Source organism: Protopterus annectens, chromosome 4.part1 (genome assembly GCF_019279795.1).
Source record: "Protopterus annectens isolate FY-2018-M chromosome 4.part1, PAN1.0, whole genome shotgun sequence".
NCBI lineage: Eukaryota > Metazoa > Chordata > Ceratodontiformes > Protopteridae > Protopterus > Protopterus annectens.
In genome coordinates, this window is record NC_056734.1 from 850,125,066 (window position 1) to 850,145,427 (window position 20,362).

At 41.0% G+C, this 20,362-nt stretch overlaps 1 protein-coding gene across 1 annotated transcript in view; it reads left to right on the plus strand.

Annotated features, from left to right (window-relative positions):
* Positions 1-20,362, plus strand: part of CTC1 (CST telomere replication complex component 1) — a 1,463,250-nt gene that overhangs the window by 858,567 nt on the left and 584,321 nt on the right. The window contains exon 18 of the mRNA XM_044070869.1: positions 18,739-18,828. Within this exon, the coding sequence (XP_043926804.1) occupies positions 18,739-18,828 (90 nt within the window). The remainder of the gene's footprint in view (positions 1-18,738; positions 18,829-20,362) is intronic.

The following is a 20,362-nucleotide window of genomic DNA, read 5'->3' on the forward strand; positions in this document are numbered from 1 at the left end:
TTGTCCCCTAAACAACAAGAGCACCAACCATGTTGCCCTAATCCCCCCCATGAGGGGAATGCCCAAGGGGTGCTTTTCTCCACGATTGCCCCCCCGGTCTCCTATAAGTCTTTCCCCAAATTTCTACAGAAATTGAGCTCATTGAAGAGCAAGGTAGTCATTGCACCTTACTAGCTTTAACAGATTTGGTTTCCCTTCCTTTGGCCTCATTTACTGACACAACCATGGATTCTGGATCCAACTCTGGATGTCCTGTCTCACCCAACAGGTTTGATTCACCCAGACATTCCAAACCTCAAGCAGCCTGCTTGGCTAAACCATCTATACATAAACTATAATCTAGTAAATGGAAGAGATTTGTTTTCTGGGCACAGCAGAATGACCTGCACCCATTCTCGGCTCCGATTCATAGAATCCTTGAGTTCTTGGCACAGTTGTTTAAAGATGAAGCAGCTTCTTTTACAATAAGGGTATAACTAGCTGCAATTTCCAGTTTTCACAATGGATATCACAGATCTTCATTTGCCTCATAGAAACTCTGTAAAGCTTTTCTAAAGGGAATGTTTTTGCTTAAACCCCCTTATAAACCCCTACTCCTCCTTGGGACCTGAATTTCGTGCTGCAGAGGTAACTTAGAAGGGTGTATTATGGGTAAGGGAAAGCTCAAGAGCTTTTTGGTTGCCACAAACTATTGCAACAGCCGGTTAGATCCAAGCCCACAAGTTTGAGGAGGAATTAAGGATATATGTATATATATTTTTTTGTAGACTATCATAACTTTTATTCAATAGCTTACTTTTTGCTTTAGTAGAAAACAAGTTGTTGAAACTAAGTTTAAACTGTCTTTCCTTAATAGAAGTTGTATTGTCTTACTTTTAGGGGCTGGGATAAGTGCTTAAAGTTTTTTCACTGTTTTTCATGGAAAAAGTGACTTTTTTTTTACTACTTTACTGGTTTTACTGACTTCTGCTGCGGCTTCCCTGGGATAAATCATCTGTTTTGGCTTTATCATGGAACAACCTACAGTTCCTCAGTTCTACATTCTTCCAGCTAGAAAAAAAAAAACAAGCAGTCTTTGCCATGGTTCCTCGGCCATAGGTGAGTGACTCTGATGTGCCCACTTCTGTTTCCTCAAATCATCTTTTTCCCTCTGGTATAGTCCCTATAGCCAACATGGACTGGCAATTAGGCACATCCTCTAGGGCTGTAGAAGAGTTGTTGGTGGACAAGAGAGAACCACTCTTATCATATTGAAGTAGTAGTAGGGTGCCTAGCCAGAGTAGAATGCCTAACCCTTAGGAGGTTTTTCTTGTCAAAAGTTGGTCTGATTCTTCAGAAATTTGTATCAAAAAGAAGCAAAATGTTAGACACGCATTTTCTCTTGTCTCATTTACTTTGTACAAGAGTGATTTTTTGAGCTTAAGGGTTTAGTTTAGGCTCTGGGCCCTTCCAGGTCTATTTCTAATAAAAGCAAAACAGATTCTTTATTGTTTGAGGCTATTCAAGATTTTGGACTACAAAATATTTATGATAGGCACCATCTGTTTTTTTTTCTTTTGATAGCTTCTCTTTGAAGGATTCTTTTTCTTAAATAAGAATGAATCACTTGTCTCAGTGGGAACATAGTAATATTTCATTGTCTTTGAAAAAAATATGATTTACTAGAATTTCCGGAGCCTATGCCAGTTCCTCCTTTTCTTCCAGCTTTGGAGGATGTATTTATTACTGCCTGTTACTTGCCTGACAGCCGGCCAGCCTGCTGCCACTAAGAAAGTATATAGATTGTGTAAAGCTCCTCTGTCTTACAAGTTTTTCGACTCTAACCTCAGCAGTGATTTCTATGGTAAACCCAGCTGCTGGTAAACAACTGGTTAATGCCATTCCCTCTCCTTCTGACATAGATGGGAAAGCTTCAGATTTCAGACATATAGTAAAGTTTCCTCTGTCTGGATCATACTTTCAGCTCTCTGCATTACCATTTTGGTTATGTACAATTCCAAGAGTGTCTACGTCTAGTGATAGCCTGTTGCAGACTGCAAGATAGTCACATTTTTCCTTCTGTAGATGACTTGCTGTTCTTTGCAGAGCTTTTCATGATATCAGGCATATCTCGCTCTTGGGTGAGATCTCTCCTGCACAGACTGGGATTCCAGGAGAAGATCAAAAAATCTTATTTTACTCCTCTTCCCATAATACATTTTTTTCCTGGGGTGTCTCTTAGATACCTCAGTTCAAAGAGCTTTTTCTTCCACAGGAGAAAAGCAGATCTGTATTTTGATCTGTTTGAGGTTTTACACTCAGTCTACAGACTCAGCAAGTGAATCTCTCATGATACTGTGATTCATGGCATCTGTGATTTTCTAGCAAGCCTCCACATGAGAAAAAAATCAGTCTTACCTAAAATCAGTATGATCCCAACATTAACATCCCCTGACATTCCAGATACCAGTTTTGGGGTTTGTGAGAAGGGGTAATTCTTTAGTGGAGAGATCCATTTTGTATATATCCATGTGTCTTTTCCCTTACAGCTCCAACATGTCTCCGAACGTTGTTATAGACTGTATCAAGACACCTCAGACTGGTTAGAGAGTAGTGTCTATGGAGGTATAAAAGTGAATAATATTTGGAACAAAAAAAAAAACTGCCAAAACACACACACCAAAGATGTCAGCTGTCATAAATGCTGTAACATCACTCTCAGTCATATGTGGTCCCTGGAACATTACATATGTTTACAGACAACACCACAGTGTTGTGTTACATCAACAAACAGGGAGGATTAGATCTTACTGTCTGTGCAGCCTATCTGTGGTTGTTGTAGTATAGCGTTTCAGCACAGTTTCACTTTACAGATGTCTTATAGTATGTCAAAACAGAGCTTTGTGGCAGACAAGATCAGCATAGACCCTCCCAAATGGAAACTGAATTAGAGGGTCTTCCAGTAATTGATACAGCTGTGGGGAACACTTAAGATAAATCTTTTTGAATACAGGCAAAACAATCAGTTGGTAAATTTCACTTTCAGGACTCTGTGCAAGTAGGCCTGGACAATAGTTGCCTTATCTTTTCCTTGGATGGGAATGTTTAAGTATGCCTTTCCACTAATATCCAGCATCATTATGTAGATTCAGAAGCCTCTCCCAAGATTATTGTGGTGATTCCATTCTGACCCAGGCCCTAGTGGCTCTCCCTTTTATTGAAAGTGGCCAAGGGCAGTTATCGCAAGCTTCTTCACAGACTGGATCTACTCACACAGGATTGGCGGGAGGGTACATCCTGACCCCAAACAGCTCAACTAACTGCCTGGATGATGGCTTTAATATCTATTAGGCATCTGCTTTCTGAGGACATGCAGCAGGTATTAAAGAAAGCAAGAAAACCTGCTATTATTCTAAATGGAACAAATTTTGTAATTGGTGCAACGTTAATAACCAGGACCCTTTTAAAACTAGACTTTTTTTTGGTTCCATATCATTTGCATATGTTACTATCCTATCTCTTACTCCTCCATCAAGGTATATTTATTGTTGTTGTCAGCATTTCTGCTTATGGCTCACCTTCTTTCAATGCAGTCATTATCCTCATCAATCCCCCTGTTCCCACTTTCTACATGGAGTTGTGGTGTTGTGTCAGCTGTTGTCATCTGTCTCTATATTCAGTGCCAATCTCCTGCCTTCTTCGACACTCATGCCTGACTGTCGCAGGTCTTCTCTCACACAATCCAGCCACCTCTTCGTTGGACACCCTAGTTTCCTCTTGTCATCTTCCTGTCTGTCCCAAATCATCTTCACCAGATTGTCTTCTGCTTTTCTGGACATGTGCCCGAGCCACCGTAATCTGCTTTATTTGATCTTTTCTGCAATTGGAGCTACTTTGGCTTCTGCTGTTGCATTCTCATTTCTCTGTCCCACAGTGTACATCCTACCACCCATCTCAAGCACTTCATCTGTATCACTTCTAGCATCCACAACTGCTCTGCATTTACTGCCCAGGTTTCTGTACAGTACAGTAGTACTGGTCCACCGCTGTTTTGTACACTTTACTTTTCATCATTTTTGGCATTACTGTCATATACTATACCTAGCACATTGTGCCATTTGGTTGCAGCCCCTCTGATACTGACTTTGTCCTCTTAATTCATACCCCTCCAGATACTTGATGCTATTAACCTGCTCCACTATTTTCTCTTCTCTCTCAGTTCTCAGCTTCTTTTGATTTCCTCCATTTGCTTCCATTGCAGCTGTATTATCTGTACTCTGTTTTATTCCATGTGCCTTCAATTTTGCATTCCATTTCCCTATGCTTTGCTGAAGTTCTTGCTCAGAATCTGCCTGTAATGCCACATCATCTGCATACAGCAACTTTGTTGATCTGTTCCCTCTGACCTGTTTGCTAATGCCATCCAACACCAGTATTAACAACAACGGGCTCAGTGCTGAACCCTGATGCATGCTCATTTTCACTGGGAACCCCTTTCTGAGACCAAATACTATTTGTACTTGAGTCATTGAGTCCTTGTACATCGCTTGCACAAATTCTACCAATGTTTCTGGGACTTTGAACCATTGCAGCAGTGCCCAAATCAGCTATCTTTGAACCTTGTTATATGTTTTCTGTAAGTCTAGGAATGCCCAGTTGGACTTTTTCCTCATCTCTAGCTTCTTCTGTTAGCCAGCCAGTGTTCCTTCCTAGACTAGTCTGTCTTTTCTATCTCCCACTTTTTCCTTTCTTTTGATGATTTCCTGGACTTCTGCATTCCACCACTAGCTTTCCTTATGTACCTGGCTCGGCCTCATATCTTTTCTGTAGTCCGGACATATGTTGTTTTTAAGCACTGCCATTCTTCAACTCCACTCATTTCCTCCTCTTGTTGAGGTGTTAAGAGCCTTGAGTAATTCCTTGAACTTTGTTTTGCTCATCAGACTAACCTGAGGTTCTTAACATGGAAGAGGTTGTTATTAATTGCTCTAACTTCTACAAGAATATCTGAGTTGCAAGCTCTTATGGTAGGTGAACCTTATTTCATTTTCCATGAATAGACAATGTTTCCTTAAGAAATAATCATTCATTTATGTCTAAAGTGGTATCCAGGTTTACTTTGAGCCAAGTTATCTATGTCAGTCTTCTTTCCCAAACCTAAAATCAAATGAAAAAGGATGCTCCATACCTTGGATGTCCATAGAGAACTGCTATTATCCTGACAGAACTAAATAATTTAGGAACTCTGATCGGTTGTTTATTTCTTGTAAAGGTAAGAAAAAAGGACAACCTTTGTCAAAGTCAACTATTTCCAAATGGTTGTCAAATGTTTTGACCTTTTGTTATACCCATCACAACAAGACAATTCCAGGCATGGTTAAGGCTCATGCTACCATGGCTTGGCTATATCTGTAGCTTTTTGGAAAAAGTTGTATTCTAGAAGTTTTCTAGAAGCATCATCTTGATCCTCTGTACATACCTTTACAAAGCACTACAAGCTAGATTCCTTCTCCAAGACTAGGACAGGCTTTGCATTGACCATTCTCAAGGGGCTCCTTGACCTTTCTCCCCATTGTCAGGGTAAGCTGTGGTGGTCTTCCATATAGCCAAGGCTACTGAAGCAGTGTGATGAATGTAATATAGGTGTGTACGTAAACCTACCATAGCAGTAGATGATTGAATGACCACTGCTGCAGTAACTGTTGCCTCCCTCCATCCACTGTATTTTTGCATGTTTTTCCTGTTATGGTGAGAACTTCTATTTTTATTTTCCTAGCATTGACCCTTTCAGCATGTTATCCTCCCTCTCTCAGTTGCCATGAAAGCTCTGAAGTGTTTGGCACCCAATCCATTGTGTTTTCTTCAGTTCCTCTCGAGCTGAGAAGTGGTTTGGGTGCATGTAAGGTCCCCGTGAAGCTTTAGAGACTTGCCATCTGTTTTATAGTTAAGGCTACTGCAGCTGTGATCATTATAACATTTCATGATATGGTACGTTTGTTTACAGAACTGTACTTCCCTTTTTCACCCACCATATGAAATCGATTTTCTTCCTTCTATGTTATCTAAACTTCATGAGGGAAAGATGTGGAAGTCGCCTATTTGAATTTACTGTTTTAAGGGCATTGAACAACAATTTTCCTTGTGGCCTTTGGCTTCTGCTCACAGTATCTTAGACCCTTATTTGCAGAAATGTTACCTGATGTTTCACAAAGACTGTTGTGTGTATCATGACCAACCAACATTTCCTTCCTAAAGTAGTTTTTGAATTGTCTGTGCTTAGAGAATTCTAGAGCTCCAGGCTCTTATATTTCAACTTTCCTTTTCCTTGATCATCTAGATTGTTTTCTGGAAATCCTCTTTTCCAGCAGTTATTACCAGAACTCAGAGCTGTTGTGTTTTATGTAAAATCTTATCTTTTTCCTTAAAGATCTGGTTTTCCTGAAAGTTCTGTCCATTTTTTCTGCATGTATTCACCCTGATTACATTTTCTTTTCCACTCAGTTATTAACTGTGTTGATGTTTTTAGAAGAGGAGTAAGACTGTATGAAAGATTATTGCCAACATGGCATTTAAAATAGTATTATGACAAAGCAAAATTAAAAGCAATAATATCGAAGACAACAAAAGCTACTAAGCTTTCATAAATGATGGTGTGCTCAATTGTGATAGTGTAACAGTGGATGCTGTAAGCATTTCACCTCAATCCTAAGCCTTCCAAATGTGATGTCTTCAAATGAATCTGTTCCTTTTTTGGTCTTTCACAAGTCTTAACTACCTTCAAAAGCTGGTATCCCTAAACTAATCAGTTTCATCTTCTGGCCTTTCACCAGTCCAGACTACATTTAAAACCTGATATTCTTAAACTGATTTGTTCACCTTCTTCCTCCGCTGTTTCAGAATGTGAGAAAATAACATCTCCATATTTTTTATGTACAGCAAGTGCTACAGCTGTTTCCCTCACTTAATAATTTCAGTAAGAGAAACATTTGACTAACTAGGCTTTGTTCTCAACCAAAAGGCCAGGAAGCATGTGTTTAATGAGGTGAAATGGGAATTTTACTAGAAATATTTCAGAAATATGTGTACAGTTGCTACTTATAGCTGTCACATGGTAATCTATGTACACCCTTTACAAAGCAATGGATCTTGGATCTTTACTGTAGTAGTAAAGACTTCTTAGACACATCTGTTGTTTAAAGCATCTTGTATCCAGTATGTGCTCCTAGTGGTCAAAGTTACAGTACTGATTCTTGGGATTTCTGCCTTGCAGAAGCCAATAGCCATTCCAAATACTAGGAGTCTTTCTCCTCCCCTGGCTGTCCAATGTCCTTTAACAAAAGGATGCCAGAGGTATATGTAGTGCATCCACTGGCACTATCTTCAGTGTTTTCTTGTCATGTAATCCAATGCAAGACTGTGTTGCTAACTGTCGATTGGCCTGTTCTGCCAGCGAGTGTGCAGATAACTACCCCATTAGGAACCTTTTTGATCTTCATTATATTTTCTGTTATATGTTGTTTGTTAATGTTTAAAAAGGTTAACAATTGCATATCCTCTGAGAAACAAGTACAGTTCAAGGATTTTCATACCCACTGCCTTTTGGGCCTTGTCCCTAACTATACTTCCTGTGTGAGGTTTAATAGCAAAAGTATTAAATACAGGGCCACGTATCTCCAACAGCATCTTGAGTCAGGTTGGGCTGCACCTTTACATGCCATGGCGTCTTCCAGATCCCAGACCATAGTCCCTAAAAACTGGAAAGACAAGCATCAGGAGAGGGATGAATCTTTGTGGCCAGCCTGATTATCAGAGTCTTTCTCCTCCTCTACTTGTCAATGTCCTTGGTCATCAGGAAATCAGTGGTACAAGAGATGAATTGGCCAGTGCCATCTTCAGGTCCTTCTTGTCCAAGAACTGGAGGCCGATGTCTGGCTGGTGGAGCATGAACTAACCATAAGGCATTATTCAGTTATGTCTGCGGTCTTAACGGCAACACCCATCAATGTGCAGAGGTAGCTGTAGATGTCATCACCTATACCCAGCAAGAAGATATAGTAAATCTGCTGGCCAATAAATTCAGCTCAAATTTCCCCCTTTCCCTCCAATTATCCCTCCAGGAAATACCCTCCACCATTCTTCTACCAGTTATCACAAAATAACCATTTGCTACTGTGCTCTGTAAAGCTAAAACATGGCTTTGATGAGTCCTGACAGTATCCCAGGATACCTGTTGATACCTTATCAGACCCACTAAGATCTCTGTTTAACCAGAACCATTAGACAGGCTTTGCCCCTGGGGAGTGGAGGACAGCAACAATGTTCCCTCTGCATAAAGGGGACCCATCAACAGATCCAAGAAATTACAGACCTATAAGTTTGCCTAGTCTCATATGTAAGTCCATGGAAAGAATAGTCATGGACCTGATAAACAGTGACATAGAAATCTCCAGACATTGACCCCAACCCAAGTTTGGCTTCATCAAGGGAAGTTCATGTCTACTCAGTGTGGTGGACTTCTTTAAGAAAGTCACCAAAGACATGGATGAGGGTAAAACAGTGCATACTGCCTACCCTGATTTAAGGCATTTGACACAGCTCCCCACTGTAGTATTTTAGATAAACTCAGAAAATTTAGCATAAATCCGTACATCACCAGATGAATAGCCAAATGGCTCACAGACAGGACACATGTTGTTAGAGTTGAGAAATCCAAATCTAGCAAAAGGTCACTTACTAGTGGTATACCACAGGGCTCAGTGATGGGACCTCTCCTGTTTGGAATATACTTCTCTGAAGTCAAGGCTAATGTAGATGGCCTTTGGCTGACCAGGTTTGCTGATGACTGCAAGTTGGGGCAGTCAATGGATCCCCCAATGATGTAGATATCCTTCAGAAAAGGTCTGACTCAAACAGATAATTGGTGCCAGACTCATGGCCTAAAACTAAATGCAGCACCCCTGCACATTACATTAGTAGCACACCCCTAAGAATGGACCCAGTGGTGAGAGGTCTAGGTGCACAGACAGTAACCTGAACTTTGACCACTGTGTGTCCACAGTGGTGTGTAAGTTCTTCTATGTGGCACATAATAGCATGGCATTCATATCCATGGAGGTTATAGTCCCATGATACATAGTGCTTATCAGACCATTAATTGAGTACAGTGCACCTTTCGGCATGTACCTGACCAGGGACTTGCAACAACTGGAGTGGCCTCAGAGGTTCCTTCCAAAATAAATAAATACTGGGTGTAAACAACATGTCCTATAGCCCTATCACTTTAGTCGGTCTCCTACCAACTATTAAGGGATGATTTATGCCCAGCCTACAAGGCATTCTCCAGTTCAGTCCTCATAGGTAGGTACTAGGCTATTGTCCCTAGGGCCTGTATAAGCCTAGTCGAAAAGTACCCTGGCTTTCGCCACCCAAGAAAATTATTCTCCTGTGCCCCTGTCGAGCAGAGCCACAGAGGTGATCCTCAGGGTGAATTTCCTATTTCCCATCCAATCAAAAAGATTTCTTTGAAGAGTGCCAATGAGGAGCTTTGTTTGATATAGATAGGTAGTTTGTTTCAGTGTGTGGGAAGTCTCTGGGATAGGAATCTATCCCTCCAACATGTTCTGTTTATTGTGGTGACAGGGTTTAGGTCCCTAGAGCATTAAGCTCGGAGGGATTGGGATTTCTTTAAGTGGAGCATGTCCAACAGCTCTGGGTTTGACATAGCTTTGTGTATATTAGGCAGAGATTGCATCTGAGTAGGCGATATGCGACAGAGTAAAGCTGGAGTTTTTTGAGACTGTCTGCTTAGGGCATCTGTTTGAGGCCAGTAATCCTCTTTGTGAGGTATTTCTGCGGCCTTTCCAGTTGTTGTAGATGTCTTGTGAAGTACATACCAAAAGGAACATTGTACTCTGTAATGAGTCTAATGAGTGATGAGTAGAGGGGAACAATGACCTCTTTTTTCCTGGATGAGAAACCTTTTGTGATGAGGTGTGCCACGTAGAAGGATTTCCTGACTACTGTGGCAATGTGATTATCAAAGGAGAGACTACTGTCCACCTGTGTCCCAAGGTCTCTTATCACACTTTCAGTGTTAAGTAGACTGCCACCTATGTGGTAGCTCATGGGTACAGAGTTTTTACCAAAGGGGATGACAATGTACTTTTTGGCATTGAGCCTGATGCCATGGCTTTAACACCAGGCATCTGTCTCAGTGAGGCCCTTTTGTAGGATGTCCACATCATTAAGAGTTTCGATTATGGTTCCTAGTTTGCAGTCATCTGCGAACTTCATTAGCCAAAGACCTTCTGTGTTAGCCTGTACTTCAGAAAAGTAGATACCAAACAGGAGAGGACCCAGGACTGAACCTTGTTGGTACTTCACTTGTCACTGGTCTGAAGTCGGATTTGCAGTCTGCTACTTTCACAGTGTGGTTCTGTCAGTTAGCCAGTTGGCAACTCATCTTGTGACATAGGGATTTATACCTAGTTTAGTGAGTTTATCTATAATTCCAGAGTGGGGGATGGTGTCAAAAGCCTTGACGAGATCTAGATAGGCTGTGTAAACCACCTTACCCTCATCTAAGGCTTTGGTGACTGCTTCAAAGAAGTCTATCAGGTTTAGGAGACATGATCTGCCTTTTACAAACTCGAACTGGGTGGGGTCCAGAGTTTGAAGATTACCAATGTCATTGTTTACAAGTTCCATGATGATACATTCCATAGCCTTGTAGACCATGCTCGTCAGGCTAATGGGGCGGTAGTTCCCAGGGTCCGTGGTGGCTCCCTCTTTGTGGAGTAGGATAACTGTCACTGTGTGTCATTCAGTGGGCACAAAGTCTGAGGTGAGGCTTTGATTGAACATGGTACTTAGGTGAGGTGCTAATTCGTTCTGTAGTTCATGTAGAACACACAGCCTAGGATGTTGTCAGATCCCATGGATGCTGTGTTCTTGGCTTTGGAAAGTGTGGTTTTTACCTGTGCAGCCGTGATTACAGGAACTTTGCATTCTTCTGGTTTAGAGATGGGCCCTTTAGGGGGTGAGAGGGGGGGTAAAGTTAGCACTGACCCTATCTGCCAGGATGTTGGCAGTATCAGTTGGTTCTGTATAATTAGTGCCATTGTGCTGTAACTCAGAGCAGATCTGAATGTTGCCATTAAGATTCTTGACATAGCTGTAGAATGCTTTGTGGTTGTCTTTAGAATGAGTGGTGATTTTGTTTTCGTAACTAGAGTTGGGGGATTTTATGAGAGATCTCAGCTTCTTACTGAGGCTGACCAGAGAGTTCCTCCAATCATGGGATTTTACTCTCTTTTGCAATAGTTTCTTTCTTCTATTGTAAAGTTTGTTTATGGCAAGGGACCACCAGATTGGCTTCCTTTTTTTGGATGATAGCATCTTGGTTCTATTAGGGATAGCACGATCCATGCACTCATGGAAGTACTTATAAAATGCATCTGTGTAGAATTCAGCAGTCGTACCTCTGTTATCCGTCTGCATTCGTGTCATGAAGTTTGGAACTGTTACACATCTGCAAAATAAATGCTATGAGGATTACCTGATTCAAGGATCTAAACCTGTACTTTCACTTAAACAGAATATACTAGAGGGACAGATAAATGTCTCGGAGATTACTCATTCTCTGGAGCAGGCTACCTGTAAATGTGAAGCAGAGTCCTTCCCTGACCTTCTTCAAATGCAGTTTAGATCAGTGTGTGGGTATTTGTAAATTCACTCTTGGGGAAGAGCTTATGTCCCTTATAGACAGGAGCAATGTGGAAAATACTCAAAGGCATGGAGACAAACCTATGCCATCCACTAGCCCTTAAACATATAAAAAATCTGGATAAATCCGGGTAAGCTTTGACCAAAAAAAAAAATATATATGGATCTGCTTTCAAATGTCAATTGCCCACTTGATTGAATATCACAATCTCTTGTGTCTATTGTGTGGGTCCTGCCCATTTGAAAGTCCATTGCGAGATGTGTAAATATTTTAATCCAAGGGCTTTGGTCGATAGAAAGACTAAATTGATTTTGAAGGGACTTCTCCTTACAACTTTTTCAGAGTCACTGGGCGGATCTTATCTCTCCAAGGCAGGCCAGAAAGAGTCAAGAAAACATTTACCTAAACCACCTGGATCTTCCATTACTGTTTTGACCAGATAGGATCCTGGCGCCACCAAAAGGAAAAGAGTTTTGGAGCAAAGGCGGTACCAGTAGATGCCATGGTCCTAGCGGTGGCCACAAAGAAGAACTCATGGAGCAAAGTTCATCTGTTCATCCCCCTAATAGGGAGTCTAAGATGTTGGACAGGTTTGGGAAGCATGTTTATGCTTCAGAGACTTTCGCACTTAGATCACTGAACCGTTTGATGCACTTCACCAGACTTCAGAGGGATTTGATTAAAGAACTCTCCAAATCTCTCTCAGGCGCAATAACTGCTGAGGCACAGGCTTCCTTTGCATCACAGTTAGTTACCTCAGTCCATTACTAATTCATCCATCAGTCTCATTTCACTTGCAGTTGAAGGTATCTCAGCGGTGCCAGGTTCAGGCATTTCCATATTAGGAGACATGCCTGGATGTGTCTGTGTGATTTTGCGGACCCCTTCAAGTCCTACTTCAGCAATGCACCTTTTGACAGAAGTTTCTTGTTTGGTCCTAAAGTTAAAGACACACTGTCCAGGTGTGAGCAAGATGATAAGACCCTGTCTGCAGTAGGTGTATGTTTTTTGCCTCTTCAAAGAACCTTCTCAGGGAATTAACAAGGTGGTTGGAAAGTATGGTTCAGAAAGTCCCAGGTCCTTTCCATGATCCATGCGGAGATAGTTCCTTCTAGAGTCAGAGGGGGGAACTCTAATGGAAGATGTCGCCCACACAGCAGAGGAGGCCTGCAGAACCAGAGGTCCAGAGATTCCTTCTCTGACGGACCCTATCAGCGCTCCTGACAGGAGGCCTGATTGTCCACCTCTGGAGACAGTCGGAGGTCATCTATTCCTGCACCAGAGAGCCTGCCTAGACATAACAGAATATACCTGAGTGCAGAGGATTATTTCCAGAGGTTATATAATTCCCTTTTCCATACCTCCCCTTCAACAATAAACAGTATTCCCAATGTTCCACCCACTCAGAGAAACGTAGCAGCTCTAGAAATAAAAAAGCTGCAAGAGAAAAGAGTCATCTTAAAGGTCCTCCCAGGCCAGAGAGAATCCAGAACTTACTCAAGATTCTTTTTAGTGCAAAGAATCAGAGAAGTCCATTTTGCCTTTCCTGTGCACGTATGGCTGGATATGCACAGTGGGTCTTTAGGATGCATACTATCATGTAAAAATGAACAGGTGATCCAGGAGATACCCATACTTCTGGCTGCGAGCTAGTCATTACTAATTCAGAGCACTGCCTTTTGGCCTCACCACAGCCCCCAGGGTGTTCACCAGATGTGTGGCAGTAGTAGTAGTAACTCACTTGAGACTACACAGATTCCGGATGTTTCCTTACCTGGACTACTGGCTCATAACCGCTCCGACCAGGCATCTACTGATCAAAGCAAGAGATTACATAGTCCAGTTGTGCTCTCACTTAGGCATTGCAATCCGTCTCAACATATCTCAGCTAGAACCAATTCATGTCCTAGAATTCATGGGAGCCCTGTCCAACAGTGGATCAGTGATAGTCTATCTTACTTTGTCAAGAGTACAAACAATTCGATTTCAAATCCAAAAGATAATTCAGAGTTCTTCGCTGTCAGCCCAACTGATTCTACAGGCTTTAGGGTCGATGTCTGCTGCCATAATTCTGGTTCCGTTGGCAAGATACCATATGAGAATTCTTCAGTGGACTCTGGCGACCTGGTGGTTCATTCTATAGTAGCCCTTGTCCTCCCAGGTCAGAATAACCAAGGCATGCAAAAGGTACCTCAGGTGGTAGATTTGATCAGAACAGATTTTGGAGGGCTGACTATTCATGCTTCCTCACCCCAAGGTCATAGTGACCACAGACACATACTAATTTGGTGGCAAAGACAGTCCAAGACACCGGGTCCCCAGAAGAGGCCAACACGCATATCAATATCCTAGAAATGAGAACAGGCCTTCCAAGACTCTCTACCATAAGTAACTATGGCAGCTCAGATGGACAATATGTCAGTGGTCTGGTACATCAACAAGCAAGGAGGAACCAGATATTATCCCTTTTGTTGAGAAGCTCTGAACGAGTGACAGTTGGCGATCTCATCCAGTCAGTTTCTGCTAGCAACACATATTCCGGGGAAATCCAGTGTGATAGCTGACAAGTTGAGCAGGTCCGTCCTATTGCCTCATGATGGTCTCTCAACAAGAAAATTGCAGAGAAGATATTCCATCAGTACGTCCAACCATGCTGCAACTTCTTTGCAACTCCCCTCAACAACAAGTGCAGCAGGTTTTTTTGCCGTGATCACCCCACCGGGGAGTCACTAAGAGACACTCTCCTCCACAATTGGCCTCCCGGTGTCCTCTGTGTATATCCTCCAAACTCCTCTGATGTCCGAGTTTCTTCAGAAAGCATCTCGATTGAAAAGCACAGTAATTCTCATTGCCCCTTATTGGTCTCATTAGATTTGGTTGCCCTTCCTTTGGCCTCCTCTAGTTCATCCTCCTTAGGTCCTGGATCCAATTCCAGACCTGTCTCACCTCATAGACATGATTCACCTGGAAATTTTGGGCCTAAAGTTGACCACATGGTTTCTGCAATTCCATTGATAGCTAGACAGCCCAGACTCTCCTCCCCTGTCCATCACATTTTTTGTCTTCCCATAAAGCTTCCACTAGGAATATTTGCAAAAATAAATGGAAAAGATTTGTTTTTGGCGGCACAACAGAAAAACATCAACCCCTTTTCAACACCAGTACCCACGGTTCTTGAATTTTTGGCTACTATTTTTAATGAAGGGGCCAGTTCCTCAAGAGTTAAAGTACAATTAGCTATTTCTAATTTTCATGTTGGAGTTGACAATTCTACTGTAGTTTCATCACAACTATGTAAGGCATTTATAAAAGGAACCTTTTTACTGAAACCTCCCTTTAAAGATCCTCTACCATGGGATTTGAATTTAGCCCTGACTGAATCACCATTTGAACCAGCTACAGCTTATATGATGTCCACCAGTCACCCTCATTACCCACTGAAGGAGTGATAGAGCTGCAATGTTCGCAAATGCAAGCTATTCAGTAAACTTAAAAATATTGATTTTTAAGGGCAATTACTCTGGACCATATTTAAAATTTGTGCATAGCTTTCATGTTGTTCATTCCTAGCAGTCTTGAACAGAACACATTTGCCATGAAGAAATCTCATTAGCCAGACAACTTTTAAAGCATTCAGAAACCACGTTGCATCTGGTGACTAGGCTGCCACACAAGTGTGAACAGTGAGATACCCTGTCAAAAATGAGGAGGTGATCCTTCTTCCATCATACATTTACTGCAGTTTATGCATTTTTGGCTGAGCATTCATACTAATTTGGGAGTTTGTTTACTTATGCCTGCATCACTCAATTTATCCTTGCTAATATAGTAGTTTTTTTTTTTTCATTTTTACAGACAGGGCTTTTATTTATTTATCTATTTATTTATGTATCTATTTATTTATTTTTGCAATTAAACATAACTTCACCAACAGTGGACATCAGGACAGAAGCGCAATAATATGTAGCATCTAATGTCAATTTTCATTCATTCAAAAGAAAAGGGTTCGGATCCAACCCTCTGATCTGACTTGGCTGCTTTTTACAGCTTCCAGATGCTGAAAACTCTCAAGCTCCTCCCTTACTTCCTGTCTCACCCAACAGACATGAGTCACCCAGACATTTTAGGCCTAAAATTGACCGCATGGTTTCTCCACTTCTTTTGATAGCTAGACAACCCGGCTGTCCTCTCCTGCCCATCACATTCTTTTGTCTTCCTATAATGCTTCCACTAGGGCACAGCAGAAAGACATTGAGATTTTAGCTACAATTTTTAATGGAGAGACTTTTTGCTTCTCCACTATTACAGTACAAGTAGCGGCCATTTCTAATTTTCACTTAGGAATAAACAGTTCCACCTTAGCTTCTTAAAACTGTGTAAGGCCTTTGTTAGGAACACCTTTCTTCTTAGACCCACTTTTAAAGATCCAACTTCACAGTGGGATTTGAATTTAGTTTTACAAGTTTTGACTCAATCTCCCTTTGAACCATCAGTGAAATGTGAGCTAAAATTTTTAACCTGGAAAACTGTCTTTTTAGTAGCCATAACCTCTCAGAATGTCAAGCCCTATCTTCTGAACCTCCTTATTTGATTTTTCATGAAGATAGGTGTCGATCATTGTGTGTGTATACATCTTTGAGAAGCTATCCAAGAGCTTGCACAAGCGTATAAATACTGAGCACATGCAAGTCTGACTCCCATTTTGTAGTAAACTGTTGAGATGTAAGCATGTATGTTCATATATTTTATAGGTTCATAGGATGGTACTAGGCTATTTGCCCGGAAGCTCTTATAAGCCTAGCCAAGAATTTTGCCCGTGTTCCCTCAAAGTCACGTGTTTCTCCTGTCCAGCAAGGATACAGGTCAGATCCCAGGGGTGCCTTTTCTGTTTCCCATCCAGTCATCCAGATTTCTCTTATAGAGGGCTAGAGAGATACTGTGCTTGACATGGAGAGTGAGTCTGTTCCACAGATGGGGGGAGCCTTTGGGACACAAGTCTATCCCTCCAATGAGTTCTGTTAATGTCATAGACCAGGTTAAGGCCTTGCGTGCAGGTTGCATGAGTGGAGTTTGACTTGGGGATATGTATGTAAGGACTGTTTGTTAATCATTTTTTTATATTTTATGATGCTGCTATCCATCCTGATGATGTCCTTCAAGGATGCATCTGCAGTCATAACATATGGGTTGTCCTGCCTCAGGCAGCCCTTCGGTCGGCCGGATTCCAAAGTCTTTGTCTGGCCTCGGCTAATGTCGCACTTTCCCCGACGTCAGAGCTTCTGGGGTATAAAGGCATCAGCCGACGCCATTTTCCTCAGTCTTTCTTGCTGCGCGGTGCCCGAAGCAGAAGCTGTTCGCAAGTGCCGGTCGGTTAGATCCAGAGATTTCAGCTACCGAAGACTTCGAAAAAAGCTAAGTACCCCGTTGGGGACTCTTGAGTGGAGTTTGACTTGGGGATATGTATGTAAGGACTGTTTGTTAATCATTTTTTTTATATTTTATGATGCTGCTATCCATCCTGATGTTTCTATGTATTAAAGCATCTAAACAAAATACTCTGCTTGCCTGTTATCTATGTTAGAGAGGGACGAGCAACAATAGGGTATTGTTATGAACCAGCCCATCTTTCCTTCTTAAGGTGGTGTCAGACTCCAACAAATCTGTCATTCTTCCAGTTTTCTTTCAAAATTTCACAAGCAAAGGAGAATACACATTACACATGTTGGATGTTCATAGATAGCTACGTTTCTATTTACGTAGGACAAAAATTTTCAGAAAATCAGATCAATTATTTGCGTCCTTTTCAGAATCAAAATTGGGCAAGCCAGTTACCAAATTAACTTTAATCAAGTGGCTGATTGCATTTCCTTTGTCTATGAAAAATTGGGTTTGACTTTGCCAAAACCTTTAAGGGCTCATTCGGCCAGATCTGTGGCAACTTCTTCAGTATTTTTATCCACATCTTCCATGGGTGACATTTGTGCTGCTGCAACTTGGACTAATCCTCAAACCTTTATTGCTCATTACAAATTGGATCTGGTCTCTAGGGGAAGAGCAGCTTTCAGCTCAACATTGCTCAGGAATATCCTTCCTTAGAGCCTTCTCGGGATTCAGGTAGCAGGGGACTCTGTCCCATTTGTTGAGGAACAAATGAAAATTGATAACATCAGATAAAGAGGTTGTGTACTCACCATAACATTCTGTCTGTGTTGTACATTTTCATTCTTCCTCAACTCCCTTTAACCCCCTACCATTATTTTTTGTGACTTCTGGAGGAATGAGAAAATGCTAAAGGAACCAATGTTCTTGCCTTTGAGCTTCAGATACTGTTTTCTCATATAATGTCTGTTCCTTAATTTCTAATAAGCAAAAAGGTCAGCAAACAATGTCTAAGGTATGGTGGGGAATTAGAGCATTAGGATAAGGGAGGAGCTCTAGAGTTTTCAGTATCCACGAGGTGTAAAATCATCCAAGTCGGATTGTTGAGGAATATTGAAAATGGACAACACAGATGGAATGTTATGGTGAGTACATAACTTTTTTGGTAGTGCCTATTTCATCACAAATACGTGATGGATTTGGAAAAACTGCCTTCTGTAGTGAACTCTGTTGAGACCCTGTTGTAAGAGAATTCACTGTTTCCTGCATTATATATAGTAGTTATATTTCTTGCTTCAGGCAAATATCAAATATTGGTCATGTTGCAGGCTTCATGTAAATGGATTGTACAGCTTGTTTCCTTAACCAGATTGGTAGACCTTAGAGTTTTACTTGGTTGTGTTAATACTTTAGATTTATGTGCTTTACTCACTGGGTCACATAACGTTCTGCAGTTAAGGTTTTTATGTGACCCCACAGAACCTATTTCTTTCATTACTTTAACTTTACTGCTAGCAGTTTTCTCAGAGAACGTTTCTGTCCCCCTGTGGGTCAAAAGGCGTGTCTGGTAGTGTAGCTTAATGTGGTTATAGAATGCTGTATATTAATTGTGAACCATATTATTTTTGAAACTTTTATCTTCTGTTTTTATTTAGCTGCAGCTGATGTTTGTTGATGAAACAGTGAAGTGGTTTAGCACTATTCACCTTGACAGTTTGTACCGACTAATTGTACCAAAAGAGATGGTAAGATTTCTGTCCATTGTTTCCATATGTCTGCATAGAGTTTTCATTCTTGACTGAATTATTAGAATGAGAGTTTCTAGCTAAGGAGTAAGGATGTATGAAACATTATGTAATGTGGTTTGTGAAATGGCGCACCATATATTAAATTCTTCTTCACTCTTCCTTCCTGTTTTGGGGAAATTACTATTTCCAAATACTATAGCAAAAAAAATATGGCAAAGGAAAACAAAACACTGTAACACTGAGGGCAAAATAGCTTACTGAGCTGTCATACATGATAACGGGTTCAGTTTTAATAGTACACAGTAGTGAATGCTGTAGGTATTTCATTTTATTTTGCTGTTCAGATTTCTTTACTGTTATCAGTTGGCTTATTTATTTTTTTACCCTGATCACTGGTTTTAAAAAGAGTAGTTTTTAACCACTAGTCTTATAAATGATAGCAAAGCAGACAGATAGAAAAATGCACAACATAAACTAAAAATATGTATGTAAAAGTAGTCAGTGGGACACTATAGTTATTTGATAATTAGGGGAGACTGTTGTTCCACATTCTTTGTGGCCAGTGTAGGATGTGGCCATCTGAGAGGAAAAGACATAAACATTTAGCATTTGTTTTCCCTTTTTCCCCCCTGTTCACCTTCACGGGCTCATAGGTAAATACTAGGCTAGCTGCCATTGCAGGCCTATTTAAGCCTAGTAATTTTTCCTTTTTGTGCTCAAAATAACCAAGCCCATTTGATTATAGATTGGCCTTACCTATCCCATGGTTAATAATTGTTTATTACCCCTAATGAGAATAACAAGGGTTATACCATAGATAATTTGAGGGGGACCCATGCATGGGATAAAGAATTTAGGGGCAGCTTCTGTCCATTAATAGTAGAGTGGACAGTCCTGGCGTATATTTTCTATTTTCCATCCATAGATCCAACTTGTGCTTGAATATGGACAGGGATGAACTTTGTTTTATGTGGATGGGAAGTCTATTCCAGAGCAGCAGTATCCGCTGTGTGATATACCTCTACTTCCAAATTGTTCTGTTGATGTTGCAGAAGAAGTTTAGATACCTAGACAGAGTATTTCTGATGTTATTTAATTTGCTCTTGTGCAGTAAATCCATCAGTAATAGGTCATAGGATGCCTTGTATTCCAAACACAGGTTACCTCTTAGCAGTCTGTAGGATATCATATACAGTGACATGTTTTTAGTTTGTCTATGTAGGACATGTTGTTTAGGCTTTGTATCTTTTTAGTAAGGTATCTGTGTGGGCATTTCAGTTGCGTATGCTTGGACAGATATATGCCAAAGGGGGCATTATATTCAATGACTGGCCTAATGAGGGCTGAATAAAGGGAGACAATGCCATCTTTAGATCTAGACACACTCCCTTTGTTTATAAGCTGCACAATTTAGAAGAACTTTCTTACAACAGTAGACAACATGTTGGTCAAAAGTTAAGTCACTCTCCACATAAGTTCCCAAATCCTAAACAACTGATTCATCTCTTAGGAGCATATTGTCATTGTGGTA